Below are 15210 nucleotides of genomic sequence, written 5' to 3' on the forward strand. Positions count from 1 at the left end.
AAATCTCCTGGCACACGGCCAGTTCCCATTTTGTATAGATGGCTTACAGGGTCTCATTCCAACAGGTCTCTTCAGAAGCAAAATATTCCTTATGGCATTTTCAGTTCAGGAGACGAACGAACACTCTGCCATCACTAAGATTACAACAGCTGTGTTCTCACCAACAAATTGCATTTAGAATCTGTCCTTATATTGCCTATGATTACATTTCATTGCAGTTTTTATACCAGAATTTTTAAATGAGATGAACGGCAGCTGTATTTTTGATCTCCTAACTGTAGGTGGATTCATCTATCCAAAGATTTTGAATAGTGGATCCATCTCCACCAACCTTGCCTGCATCTATCTTAATGAGATTTTGCAAAGTGATGTAATCCAGAGGGAAATACTGAGACAGTCGCTGGGTTGAGACCTAACACATCGCCAGGGATGATCCAGTTAAACTGAACAACCAGGAGCTAACAGGAGGGCCCAGCTGCGAATGCAGATGACGAAGCTCAGAACTAGGTCCAGAATCCCAAATAATAAAAACTGAAGTCAGCTTGATTATTTCAGCGTGTACAGTCTCATCTCAGGGAAATCAGCTGGAGATTTAAAAGGAAATTAAATCCTCAGAGTATTTGCGAGCGAGTGTTTACCCTTCATGGCTGTTCAGATGGGTTAATTTCAATCTCTTGATTAGTTCGCAGACCAACTAGATTAAAACAAGTTAATGATGTTTCCACAAAGCTCTGGGAACTGCCGGGCGGCAGCGAAAGGGCCATTTTTCATCCCTAACCTTATGCATCAAGCACAGACACAGACCAAGGAGAGGAGCATTTCTGCAGTTTGCGCTGGAGCTCGTTGTTGAGAAGGCTCGTTAAGGGCCCCCTGCATAGTGACCACGGGCACAGCACGTCCCTGGAATCCGACAGCTGCTGTGAACTCCAGGGCTGGGAGTGGGAGTCTGTGTGCACCAAAGCCAGACGCTAGCTCTTGTCCTTGCTGATGCTCTGGCTGAAGGTAGGAATGTCACCGCAGGCAGGAGAGAGGGACCAAGTCAATTCCTAAGAGCCAGAACCTGAACGAACAGCCGCCTGGCAAGGCCCTGCTCCCAGAGAACCGCCTGGCAGTTCAAGGAAGTGCTTCATTGCTCTGGCAGATGTTCTCAAACCCTCTTCCTCCCTCCCTCCCCAGCAGCCCTCTGCCACTTTCCTCCCGCTCCCCTCGAGAGGGCAGGCTTCCGGCCTCCCGCCACAGCAGCATGGCCCGAGCTGCAGTCCACACTCTGCGCTCTGGCTCCCTAGAGGGGCAGGGCTGAGCAGGTCAGCCACGCGGAGCTCTGTTACAGGGAACCTCTAATGTTCACCACAGAGTCGTCACCACAACGGCTGTGACGTTCCCCTTCCACTGGTCTGTGCTCCGGAACAGCCCCCTTCCTCAGCAAGGCGTGTCCTCCCCGGTGTATCCCCGTCAGATCTCTGGCTCAGACCTGCAGCGATGACGCCCTGTGGAGGTGGGACGGCGTCTCAGTCATTGAACTGCAGGCTTCCGAGTGCAGCCAGTCTCCGTCCAAACAGAGCTGTTTTAAATGTGGGATTTAATCAAATCAAAGCTCATCCTAGGAGTCAGAGTTTCAAAGGACTAAAACATTCAGATCTGCGTTATGCAACAGGTGAAAAGGTGACTGCCTGCAAATGAGACGCTCGCCTCACCACTGGTACCATGCACAACATTTTGATTAAGTCACTGACAAATCTGCTTTAAGGCAGAGTCATTTGGAAACATCAGGAAATCAAGCTGTGAAGTCTCTGAAAGAATACGATGTGACGAAGTTAATGGGCTTGCATCCGATTTTCATGGCATGCTCAGTTTTGGAGCCAAATCTGATGCCTTCTTGGCACAAGGACCCTTCCGCATTCCCTGAACATGGGTAGCTCTGACCTCCATGGTTTCCAAGTCTGATTGGAATCCAAAGCTTTTATTTTAGCTCCATTTCCAAGGATACGTGTCCCAGGATGTGCATCCATAAACAGAGCCGTGTCTGTGCATACACACGGAATTATCATGCGGAACTTCACTCTGCCCTCCTGAGACACAAAAGAGCCAAGTATTATTAGATTTATGGCTAGTTTGTTGTAGTTCTCACATCATTTTCTTCATGCTCTGCAGATTTCCGAACAGGCTGCCACATTCCCTGCTTGTTAAATATTAAGATTCTGGTCTGATCTCAGCCACACCTGGAACACCTTGGATTTCAGTGCAATCTAATCAGTTCCTGGAGACTTATGTTTAGCTGAACTAGTCTTCTTATCCTGAACTCGGTGGCCTCTCCAGCTAGCTCAGAGAGGCCAAGGAGGAAGCACAGAGCGGGGAGGGACTGGCAGGCTGGCTGGAATGCACACGGGGTTCAGCAATTGCACTGACAGATACAGGAACTTACTAAAGGCATCACCGGCCCTTCTTCTTCCATGACCCCTGTCACGAGGGAGCCGGACTCAGCTCTCCCGTTCCAGCCACTGGACCAGCACCGGGGGCTGTCAAGTCCTGGGGCCAAGTGACCAGGAACGTCAGAGCAGAGGCGAACTGCAAAGCAGGAAGCTGGCTCCTGGGAGAGGCTGAAGGCTGAGCAGCAGCAATAGGAGTTTGCTGGCTGGGCTCCCCCAGAGCCAGGCTGGAAAGGGCGAAGGCCAGAGACACCCAGGGAGACGCCCAGGGAGATGCTATAGGCAGCTGAGGAGCAGCTTGCCCACGGACGTCTCCTTGCCAGAGAGCTGGGCCCCCAGGATCCATGCGAGGGCCGGCGGGAGCGATGGAGTCTCCCCTGCAAGGACGGTCCTGGCAGAGAGGCGCTGGGAACTGCACTGGCCAGAGTGGAGCTGCCCCTCAGGAGAAGAGCCAGATTGGCTGAAGGACAGAGGACTGAGCGGGAACATCAGAACCTAGGAACGGCCACACTGGGTCAGACCAAAGGTCCATCCGGCCCAGTGTCCTGTCTGCCCACAGTGGCCAGCGCCAGGTGCCCCAAGGGGAGGGATCACAACAGGGAATCCTCATGGGATCCCTCCCGTCTCCACCTCCAGACAAACAGAGGGCAGGGACACCACCCCTACCCAGCCTGGCTAACGGCCATTGATGGACCGAACCTCCATGAATCTAGCTAGCTTTTTTTTGAACCCTGTTAAAGTTCTTGCCTTCACCACATCCTCTGGCGAGGAGTTCCACAGGTTGACTGTGCACCGAGTGAAGAAAAACTTCCTTTTGTTTGTTTTAAACCTGCTGCCTATTAATTTCATTTGGTGACCCCTAGTTCTTATATTGTGGGAATAAGTAAATAACTTTTCTTTACTCACTTCCCCAACAGACATGATTTTATAGACCTCTAGCATATCCCCCTCAGTCTCCTCTTTTCTAAGCTGAAAAGTCCCAGTCTTTTTAATCTCTCTTCTGTTCCAAACCTCTAATCATTTTTGTTGCCCTTTTCTGAACCCTTTCCAATACCAACATATCTTTTCTGAGCTGAGGCGACCACGTCTGTACGCAGTATTCGAGATGTGGGCGTACCAAGATTTTATATAAAGGCAATAAGATTTTTTCTGTCTTATTCTCTATCCCTTTTTAATGACTCCTAATGTTGTTTACTTGTTGCCTGCCGCTGTACACTGCGTGGATATTTTCAGTGACTCCAAGACCCTTCAAGGGCGTCTAGCTGTGGGGAGAACAAAGCTGGGTTTTACACCCTGGGGGAGACGTGGGCTGTGCTTGGTCGTTTGTGCGTTACAGCTTTTCCACTGCCTTTTCATAGCCATGGATTATGGGCTGGGCTGCAGACCAGGGTGGGCTGTAACACGGTGGTTCGCCAGTCCCAGCACCTGGAAGGCTGCTTCCTCTGCATCGCCCGGCATGGCCATAGGCACAGGCAAGCGCCGCGGTTGGCCGCGGATCGCAGTTCCCAGCCAATGGGAGCAGCTGGAGTCAGTGCAGCTCAGGATCCTGCTTCTCAGCTCCCGCAGCCAAGGGGAGCTGTGATTGCCGGCCCACCAGGAGCTAACCTGGCGAACTGGGTCTGGCCCGTGGGCCGGTATTTGCCCACCCGGCTGTAGTTACTGGGGGCTGAGGGGCTGCCACGAGGGCATCTGGGATAAGGCCACTCGCCCCCAAATATTCCTTTTCGGCCTCTATTCTCACAGGCACGGTGCTGGTGCTCGGCAGAGACCTGTCCCCCCCTACGACGGACCCTGCGCACCCACCTGCCTATCCTCCCCCGCAGCAAGATGGGCTCAGAGCGTGCGGAAAGCAACGCAGAGGCTGCAGTCTCAGAGCCGAGGTGCGGCCGCCTGCCCTGGGAAGGAACGTCCCGGGAGTGCTGAGGCACAAGCCTGCATCTTTTGTTTCATGCTTGCAAACATTTTCCCTGAGTGTTGGGGTCTGTCAGGACTCCCCTCCCCCAGCGGCCCAGGCTCCCGCGGAGTCCGACGCTGGCGCTTATTTTCAGTAGTGTGGGTGCTGACCCCATGTTCTCCTCTCCGGCCCTGCACTCTACCTAGTTTCTCTTTCACATTTAGATGCATATTGGGACAAGGCTCCTGGGAATGGGACACAACAGACTCAGCTCAGTGACCTCTGCCGCAGCACCTGTGGAATGTGCTTCTGCTGTGGGTGGCACAGAGGATATGCAATGAGCCAGCGTAAATATCTGCAGGTGAGAGCACTGTGTATCCGCGCTGGGGTCCTGCTGATCTGACCTCTCTACCGTTAGGAGTCTACAGAACCTGCAAAACATGCCTCCATCCAACCTCGTACGAGGAGACGTGTAAATTGTATGTCACAGGTACAATGCCGAGCTGATTGGATTCACTTATCCTGCGACCCCTGCAATACTCTGCCAAAGAGGTGAATCGGGGCTGAAAAGACACAGCCCAGGAAAAAGAGAAAAGCTGAACGGGTCTCCTTCACGCAAGTCCCCTTGCCCACAGATTGCTGCATGTACTTTGCTGAATTAAAGCAGAGTCCTCAGTGATGCTGAACTAGTCCCCAGGCAGTCTAGACCTGATACAATCGAAATAGAACCTCTGCTGTTCTACTATTGAGAAAAGAGACATTTAGGATCTCGATGGCAATGAGAGAAACTTCCTGCTGCATCTGCGTGGCTCAGGCATTCGTCTGGTGAGATGCTGTTTGACAGACAGATTCTCCGCACGGAGTGACAGGGCTCGCTCTCTAATAATACAAGGGGAATCAAGAGTCTCTCTGAAGCCAGTGGAGTCACTCCTGGTTCACCCGGAGGAACAGAGCAGAATTTGCTCTTCCCCGCCTGTTCTGCACTGCACCGTCTTTCCTGATAAAGGTCATAAAACATTGACACTAAAACCACGGTCCCAGGTTTTTAGCCAGATTGATAAATGGGCCTTTCTTGACTTGGGACAGCAGCCTGCCGGAGCTGAGCAGTTTGCTCAGCAAGGCCGTTGTGGCCTATTCGTACTGGCTCTTCACTATCTGCTGTCTACACTGCAATGCTATTTCAGGATACCGGAGTATCCCGACTTAGCTGGCCCACGTCTTCACAGCAAGCCTGTCATTTTGAAATATAGCGGGCTCACTGTTCCAGCATCCCTGTAAACCTCATTCCACAAGTAGTAAAGGACATTTTAGAATAGTGGGTTCTTTTGAAATTCGGCACCAAATTACGAAAAAAACTATTTCAAAATGAACTCAAAATGAGCTATGTGATTTGCGTAGCTCAAATCCCATGTCTTATTTCGAGCTGCGGTGCAGTGGAGATGCACCAAGTGTATCACACCGGAAACTGGCTTGCAACCCTGCAAGACTGTGATTCAAACACCACGTGCTAGAGTGACAAGAAACAATATCCCCTCAGCCCATTTTTACAGGACAGAGGCTCCCAACTCCAGTGCACTCTGGCTACCAGCAAGCTGCAGGAGCACCTGTTCAAAACATGCCAGGTTCTGCTTGGTGGCACTTTCCTTCCATTGGTGCCACTGAAGAATATACCGCCCTTCAGGCAATGCAGTGAAGCAGAGTGCTCCCTGGAGCTGCTGATGTGTAGGGCACCCTTCTTTGCACCCCACAACTGCCGAGGCAGTTCTTTCTTTAGGAAAAAGTTCCTGACCCTCGTCCCAAAACCATCATTCCTGGTGACTGTTCAGCGGACATGAGGGCGAGATGCCAGAATTCTGCGGTGCAGTTTGCACGGTCCTAGTGTGAGAGGGCCGACATCCACAGCGTTTCATCACCGAGGAACCTGACTGGGGTATTTTTCCATCCAGGCATGGAGGGGATGGGGATGGACCTTGTTTTAATAGCTGTTTTAACATCAGATACTTTGTGCCCACAAGACGGCTCTGGGCAGGGCTCCCTTTTGGTCAAATTACCGTCAATGCGGTAGAAGCTATCTGTGCGCAACAGCAATCTGCTGCTGTCTTACACAGAAAACACGGCACATGCTGAGTAGCTCTCGAGGAAAAAGTCACTTGCAAACTAGGTTCAGAGGTAACGACTGGGTCCCTGTTGGGAGGGGCAGGGAGACCAGGTAAGAGGTGATTTTTATATGCAGGATAAAGTGTGTGGAGGGGGGACCAGGAGCAGACACACTTGGGAAGGTCTCGGGTGCCTTTCGGAAGGGTGGGAGAGATGGTGAGAGGGGTTGGGCCTGGGTGCTTTGGACAGAGGATTTGTCACGGAGAGGTCACCAGTCTGTAAGTCAGTCTCTCTGACACATCGAGGCCCTGCCCAGACATTGCTCTTTGAAATAACCTGTTCCCCAAAGCCCCCCGGCAAGCCCCTCAAAATAGCCCTGCCCAGGGAAGAGGCTTTCATATGTGCAGCCCCCTAGGGCAGCGCCACGTGGGAGACACTCACGTTTCCAAGGACATGCTGGGACTTGCTTTCTCTCAGGTTTTGTTATTTGTGTCCCAAGTTAATTTTGGGAATTGTCAGATGGCATTTTCCCAGGCCAGGCAGTTTGGACCGAAACAGCAGGACTGTGAAGGAGCCCTCAGGGGAAGTCATCGAAGGGCACCGTTCCCTTTGGCGGGAACTCACTGTGCAATTAAACCACAGGCCCTGAGCTCGCTGGGGTGCAGAACACGTAGTTCAAGGAGAGTGCTCAGCCTAGTGCCTGCAATGCATTTTATGGATACAAAGTTTGTGGATGCATCTTGCACCGGCAGAAAGGAAGACAGGCCAGGCCTCAGACGGACTGGACATAAGGAAAAACAGGCTCCAGATTGTCCCTCGGCTGTAATGTGTGTAGCATGTTCGCTATATAAACAGACCAAGCCAGATCACTGGCTGGAACAGTTCCCTCCCTCGGGCTACGTCTGCACTGCAGGCTTTTTGCACAAGGAGCGTCTACACTGCACACGCGTTCTTGCGCACGTAAATTTACAGGAAAGTGTCGGAAAACAGGGCTTCTTGTGCAAGAGTTATTCCTCTCCTCGTGAGGAATAAGCCCTCTTGCACAAGAAGGCAGTGTGGACGGGCAACAGGGGTTTCTTGCGCAAGAAACCCCTATGGCTAAAATGGCCATCAAAGCTTTCTTGCACAAGAGAGCATCCACACCGCTATGGATGCTCTTGCACAAAAGCACATGGCCGTGTGGACGTGCTCTTGTGCAAGTACTAGTATGCAAGACCTCTTGTGCAAAACAGTTCCTTGCACACGAAGCCTACAGTGTAGACATAGCCTTGGTGTTTCTGCAGCAGCCCAGAGAAAACAAGCCCCTTCCTATCCCGTGCAGCTGGAAATCGGCAGGTACTCACACATCGGTTTGAGTTGTCCAATGAGTTCCTCTTTTGTCCATTTTGCCCACTCCTTCTTGTCTGTGTTTATGGAGCATAGGATGGGACCACATGGTTTTCCACAGTCCTCTATGGCAGGTACATTCAGGTAGTGCACCAAGACGATGTCAGGGTTCTACAGGGAGAACAAGAGAACAAAGACCTTAAATACCTGGGGCCACTTCTGGTTTCTTTCCCCGTGCCAGAGTCGGGAGCTTGCTCTTCCTTCGGGTAGTTATTGCATCGTCAGTCTCGGAGACAGACGGAACTCACCCCCACTTGTACGTTCATTCCCAGAGACCATGGCCGTGCTCCGCAAATGACAGCCCTCCCACCCGCGTCCCTTTGCTTGCATCTCACTCTTCTCTTTGTTTAGATCCAATCCTTTCAACCCATGGCCGCAGTGACGCCCCCAAACACCAGCCACAACTGCTGCAGAATAAGAGGCACATGAATCATTTGCTCCATCAAATGCTTTGATCAATGTCGGTGCACATTAGAGTATTTGAAATATATGGAAATAGACACGAGCACATCAATAAGAGCTGCACTTTCAGTACATTTGCAGGAAAAAGGAAGGAAAGAGTCATGGAAACGGACACTCTTACACAGTGCCCCGAGCATAGCACGCGTTCACCCACTCCTGCCATTTCTTGCCTTTTGAAGAATCTTGCATGCTTGTAATAAAAAGATCAAGCTGAAGAAATTTGGAATCAGAATAGAGAGCAACTCTGCAGAGCTTCTGTGTATGAGTTTTTTAAACAACTACGGGTACCTGCTCCTGCAGGTTTGTTTAATGCCCAATACATTTTCTCAGCTCATATTCTTCAAATAGGAATCAAGGGGAAGAAAGAAAATGCAACCCCTCTCTGGTGCACTGCAGCTCTGCCGCAGCGACACAGACTTTCCAACTAGAAAACTTAAGAGAATATTTATTACAGGGTGAATAAATGAATCATCTTAACAACAACACAAACAACCACTGTAGCTTCCCCACAGTGTCCCAGGGAGATTGTACAATAGATAATAACAAGATTGAAAACTTGATTCCTTTCCCTAAAGTAATTTACTCCTAAGTTCACAAACTTTAATGACTACTTGGGAATTATTTATAAAAATAAATAGGATAATGGTGTAATTAAAACTGTAATGTTTCATTAATGCTGTTAGAGACCAGCTCCAAATTGGAGCAGGAACACAAACTGCCACGTGTCTGCAAAGACCGCACTAATGGGAGTCAATTTCCTACTGAACAGAGAAGAAAGAATGAGAGCAACAAATAGACTCCAGTACCAAAAAGACAATTTACTAATGAACCTGCCTTGAAAACGGACCATGAAGTAAATGAGCTTTCATCCCTCTGATGGGCAAAGATCTCACAGGCTTCTGATAGCTTGCAGATGCTCAAGATATCACACCGTTAATGTCCTGCCATTTTGCTGAGACAGCAAACAAGGATGCCACCCTGTCCAATTCATACAGCCCCAGAGAGCAGCCTCAATACAAAATTACTTTCAGTCGCCACTCATCTGTTCCAGGCATGAGCCAGTGACCAAGTAATCAAAGTCTGTGTCACTTGCTGTGTGTCTCTCGCATTTTTGGATGAAAAATGGGGGCAGGGGTGAGCAGACTGGGACGTTGCTACATTTTTAGAATGAGAGGTTTTGATGCTTTTTGGAATGACTAATTTTTAAATGCTTTAAAATCTGTTATATAGTTCAGCCTCCCTTGACTTGAATAGGAGCAGAATGAGCAGCCAATGCTGAGCACTTCTGAAAACTCCCAGCCTCCGTCACTAGCTCTGTGCTGGCAGGCTGAGTTCCTATTGAATCATTGGCTGGCTTACCACAAGCCAGTTCCATGATGACCGTCTGTGTTTCTGGGTGTGACTTTGTTAGGTGGGATAGACACATTGGCAGAGCTGTTCGACTCACATGCATCAAGCCACACTGCCAGGAAAGGGTCATGTGTGAGCTGTATTTGCACAGCACACATAGGTTGCTTCTCTATAATATTCACCCCAGGGAGCATCACCACGAAAGCATCAAGTGCCAGCGAAATCAGACACATCAGACAAGATGAGAGGGATCCAGCAGGCGCAAAAACGCTACGGCGAGGCCAGCCACAAGAGCTACAATACACAACGTCCCAGCTGCCGCGGTTCCTGAGGGCGAGCGCTCTGGGGAGCCGGGACATGGGTCAAGCAGACTTGGTTTTAGAGCAATGACACGTCACCCCCAGACTGAGGGCCCGTCAGGTGAGCACTAGGACATGAGGAGTAACAGTTAATTCGAACTCAGGAGTTAGTTCAAATTAACGTTTGACTGCCACGTCTAGCCGTGGGCAGTTTGGACTAAGGGGGATTTAAAAATGGTGGCACCCGGGAACATGCAAATGATATTTAAATCCCAGGCTTCATTTGCAACTCCGGTTGCCCTCATTTACCAAGGCAGCTCTCTGCATGGCGCTCAGCCCCAAAGAGGGAGTGCCACTGCCACCCAATGGATCCCCAAAGTCAAAGTGGAGTGGCACCTGAGGCAGGTGGCTGGCAGCCCTCCCCCGGCAGGCCTGGCCTGTTCGTGTGGGCGCCGGGTGCCAGGCATTGAAGATGTGCCCTGGATCCCTGCTCTGCCACACCAGCAGAGCCAGAGGCATTTCCAGCAAGCCAAAGGACTCCAGGGGAGTTGTAGGAGGGACGCCCAGTGAGGGTGTCTGGGCTGGGGCAGTCCTGGACAGGCGCAGTGTGTCCCCAGCCAGCCTGGTGATTGTGTCTCTTTTCTGTATGAGCAGCAATCCCATTCCAGGCACATCCCTTTGTCCTGGCACAACCAAACCCCGACCTTGCTGTGAGTTATGACAAGAGGAAGCTGCCTACCAAACTGGGGGTCCTAGCTGTTACCATGTAGGAGGAGTTGCTGAACAGACACAGACAGACAGAGACACTCACAGACAGCCAAACCTACAGGAGGTCAGACTAGGGACGGAGCCATGTATTCTAGACAGACCCTAGATGATCACAGTGGTTCCTTCTGGCTTTGGAGTCTACCAAGGTAAGGGGGAAGGGTTTTTACTGTTGAACTCAACATGGTAATTTCCCAGCAATGGGAATGGAGGAGAGACGTTAACAGACTCTGGCAAAACCAGGAAACCATTAGTCTGAGGTTGAAAAAGCAGCTGCACCAATGCGGGGATGAGAAGGGACACTCGCTGATGTACAATAGTGCATTTATCCCTAATAATGTCGTCTGTATTCCGCCTGGGAGCTGGAGCCGCTTTACTGCTACCATCAGAAGCTAAATGCCAAGCTTCCGACATTAGGGAAGTTTAGCATCCGAGACACGGCCTGTTTCTTTTTCCCAGAGAATCTTGTTTGGAGTAACAGGAAGCTGTGAAACCCGAGCCCCCTGCTGCACACTCACGACTTCCTTGGCCCCTCCGAAATAACTCCCCTCCCTTCTTCCGCTTCCCCCACAGACCTCCACGTTAAACCCTGTTGACACCCGGCTGCTAGTGCCAAGCCAAGGAGGTCGTTGCTCCACTTCTCCTTCCGGGGTTACGTTGTAATGTGCTAATCAGCAACCCTGCTTTCGCCTGTAAGAACAACCGAACTTGCTGCTAGCGCCGGGGAGACAACGGCAAGGGATGGGCATCAGGCACTTTGGCAGCTGTCCTCTCTCGGAGCCAGACGAAACAAGGCCCCTGAGGAGCGTGGGTTTGATTTCTGACCATTTCACTGCTTACAATGCATCAGGAAACCTGTTTTCCATCTGCAGGCTCAACTCACCTAGGAAACACTCCAAGGTTCAGCCAGAAGACAACCCTGCCAAGCACATCTAGTCTGCAGGGAAATCCAGTAGGAAAAGGTGGCCAGCCATCACTCCGAATAGATACCCAGCACAGTGATCCTAATGCTACGTGTGTCAGCAGCTCCACTGAGCCTCTGCCACGTGCCAGGTGAGAGCAGCAAGTCTGCCTGGCAACTGGCAATCTGGGACAGACACTGCCAGTCTTGGCAGATCCAGAGAGGGCCTTTGGGGCGGGGGGTAATTTGTTGCAATAGCCTTGGTGTTGTGGTGTAGGCAGGCACGTTACAAGATATGGTTAAAATGCAAAAAGCTGTTAGTTTTGATAAAGAAAAATGCAAGTGCAACATCTGTTTGACTCTTGTTTGCAGCTTCATCAATGCTAAGTGGTCAATAAATCAGCCTGGCATGGCGTCCCGTTTCTTCTGTGGCTCAGTCATTAATCTAATGCCAGTTCTCATGAAAAATGAAGGAGAAAGGCTGTGTGCTAGCGGCAGTGCACACGCTACCAGAAACCAAGACCTGCGTGGCGTGGGCTCGGGCTTCCCCGCATGGCTGCTGGGCAAGAGGAACAGCCTCCAACGCTAACCGCTACACACAATTTAAAGTAGCAAAGTAAACTGGCGACTGATTGTTCCACCAGCCCGTTTCATGACGGCATCGGTCCTCTGAGCACCATGCACGCACAACTGCAAAGCTTTTCCTGCAGCCAGACTGTAACCAGTTGTGGTGGGGCAAAGGCAGCTAAAACAGAGCCCCAAGCCCCAGCAGGATGACCTCGTCTGGAGCGAGGACACACTGGGTACAGCAGCGCTTCATGGCTTTGGTATCAGATGCTGGCAGGGGGGGCTCTTTCGACATTTGCCTCCCAGCAGACACACTTCCAATCTGGAAGCACCGGAGGAGGGGCAGGCTCCAGCAGTCAACCAGAAAAGGCAATGGCCACAGTTAAAAGAGAGAGAAAGGGAGAAGCAGAGGGGCAGCCCAGTGTGCTCTGCCTGCAGCTGGTGGGACTCTGCTACGCCGAGAGGCTGCGCTTCGCCCCAGCAATAACAGGTCACCCAGCGGCTGGCTTCTGCCTCCCAACTGGCCCGGGCTGGAGACGGGACGTCTCCCCGAGGCGAGGTCCGGCGCGCAGACCCCTGCCTAGAATCGGGCTACCGTCTAGAGGATGCTCACCCGCAGATTTCAGCCCAGCCCCTTGCAAAACACCCCTAATCAAAGACAGCATCAGCCTGCGGGACCACTCGCCATTTAGCTCCGTGCTCAGCACAGGGCCTGGGGCGCCTGCCATTCTCGTCTCTGCAGAAAGTGCTGTTATGCCCGGCTCCCCGCTGTGCCCGTAATCTACCAAGCGCTGCAAGCGCACCCGACGTGGCGCCGACGGGCTTAGAAAGTACAGACAAGCCAGGGCAACCCCGGTTCAGCGTTTCCCAGGCTGCAGTCACCCGCAATAATCCCACTCCTTTCCCTGGCCCTCAGCCAGCCCGCGCCCTGCGGGTTCACAGGGAAGCGTTCTCCGCGGGGGGCTGGCTCTCACAGGGCTCCTAACGAGCGGTGTGGAGCAAGCCCAGAGGCAGGCCTGGGAGGAATGGATTGGTCGTGGACCGAGACTAGTGCCGCGGGCAGCGAAGGCAAAGCGGACGATGCGACCAAGCACAGCTGGCTAGGCAAGGACGGGCAGCGCGATGCTGGGCCGGGGCGCTGTCCCACTGCTTTCGTGCATACAGTTGGTCTCAGCTGATTCCACTCCCACCTGTGCAATCCTGCTCCCCCGACACCCGTGGGAGGCTCCTAGGCTCAGTCGGAAACACAGGAATTGCCTTGGAAGACAGCCGGGGGCAGTCTACAGCAGTACAGGATCACGGTACCGCCTGCGCGAAAACCCGGTGCCACAGGGAACGGCTGGGCTCCCGTGTGCGGTACCATGCTCCAGGCAGGGGTATTTCTCCTGGGCGCAGCGGCGTCAGCGTGGCTCAGTTACACCAGGACAGGCGCGGGCTACAGCCCTTGCAGTTTTAGCTTGACCAGAACAACCATAGATGCTGGTCCTGTGTTTTACACAGCTGAGCCACATCTGAATCTTGTTTCTATTGAGACAAATGGTGACTCTTGCAGCAGTAAATTCCAAAAATTAATAATACATTGCAGAAAAAGTTCTGCTGCTTTTTAATTATATTCATTGCCCTATTGGACTTGCAAAACTGTATTGCGGGAAAGGGTAGTTAGCAATCCAGAATTGCTTCTCTATTCCCTTCATTGTTATGGCGCTTTCCTAGCTCCTATTACTTTCCAAACCAAATAGTCCAGAGGCTTTTAAAGCTCTCCTCATAAAAACACAGCCCCTCCCCGCAGGTGCCTCTAATCATCTTCACTGCCCTTCTCTGGACCTTTTCTATTTTTAAATCATAAATTTTACTTAATGATCTTCTGCAGCCCGGCACGATCGTCCTGGAGATTTCACAGCCCCGTTGATTCGCTCTTAAAGTCTCTGTTCTCAGCCTTTAGCCGTAGTTTGCAAAGCCACTTAGCTTCACCCTGCAGCTTTACATCCGCGGCTGTGCTCGGGGCGCTCCCACGGCTGCGGGGCAGAGACGCGTGGAGGATGGGTGCAGCATCAGGCCCAGACTCTGGCTCCGGGAAAATCTGGTGGCGGTGCTGGGCTGTTAGCTCAGGACTGGCGCACGGAAGGAGCCCGGGTGCCAAGTGCCCAGTGCTGTGAGCCAGCCCACAGGTGGCCACTGTCTCCCCCAAGGCCCCAGAGCAGCGGGTGACTGGGCCCTGAGGCGAACAGGCTGCACGCGTCCTGCTCCCCGGGTCCCTCGGGGCTGCCGCGCTCAGCCAGCCGGCCCGCTTACTGCCTGCCTTGCCAGGCTGGAGAGAGCGGGCAGGTGCCAGGCGGGGCCGGGTCACGTGTTCGCTCTGCTGCCCGCCCGTCGGCCCTTTAGAGGGTTGCCAGGTGGTTTTGACAAAAATATCGGACACGCTTGATCTCAGATGGGGGGGGGGGGGACCGGCTGTGGGGGGAGCAGGGCTGGCCGGGGGGGGGGATCGGCCATGGGGGGAGCAGGGCTGGCTGAGAGGGGGAAGGATGGGGGGAACCAGCCATGGGGGAGCAGGGCTGGCCGGGTGGGGGAAAGATCGGGGGGTGGGAACCGGCCGTGTGGAGAGCAGGGCTGGCTGGGGGGAAGATCGGGGGGAAACCGGGCTGGCTGGGGGGAGATCGGGGGGGAACCGGGCTGGCTGGGGGGGAAGATCGGGGGGGAACCGGGCTGGCTGGGGGGGGAAGATCGGGGGGAACCGGCCGGGGGGGAGCAGGGCTGGCTGGGGGGGGAAGATCGGGGGGGAACCGGGCTGGCTGGGGGGGAGATCGGGGGGAACCGGCCGGGGGGAGCAGGACTGGCTGGGGGGGAAGATCGGGGGGGAACCGGGCTGGCTGGGGGGGAGATCGGGGGGAACCGGCCGGGGGGAGCAGGACTGGCTGGGGGGGAGATCGGGGGGAACCGGCCGGGGGGAGCAGGGCTGGCTGGGGGGAAGATCGGGGGGAACCGGGCTGGCTGGGGGGGAGATCGGGGGGAACCGGCCGGGGGGGAGCAGGGCTGGCTGGGGGGGAGATCGGGGGGAACCGG

At 53.1% G+C, this 15210-nt stretch overlaps 1 protein-coding gene across 6 annotated transcripts in view; it reads right to left on the bottom strand.

Annotated features, from left to right (window-relative positions):
• Positions 1-15210, bottom strand: part of CAMTA1 (calmodulin binding transcription activator 1) — a 982645-nt gene that overhangs the window by 159174 nt on the left and 808261 nt on the right. For all 6 annotated transcript variants that reach the window (XM_089773035.1, XM_089773028.1, XM_089773030.1 and 3 more), the window contains exon 6: positions 7761-7914. In XM_089773035.1, the coding sequence (XP_089629161.1) occupies positions 7761-7914 (154 nt within the window). The remainder of the gene's footprint in view (positions 1-7760; positions 7915-15210) is intronic.

This window comes from Pelodiscus sinensis, chromosome 24 (genome assembly GCF_052426305.1).
Source record: "Pelodiscus sinensis isolate ZL-2025 chromosome 24, ASM5242630v1, whole genome shotgun sequence".
In the NCBI taxonomy this organism is placed as follows: Eukaryota; Metazoa; Chordata; order Testudines; family Trionychidae; genus Pelodiscus; species Pelodiscus sinensis.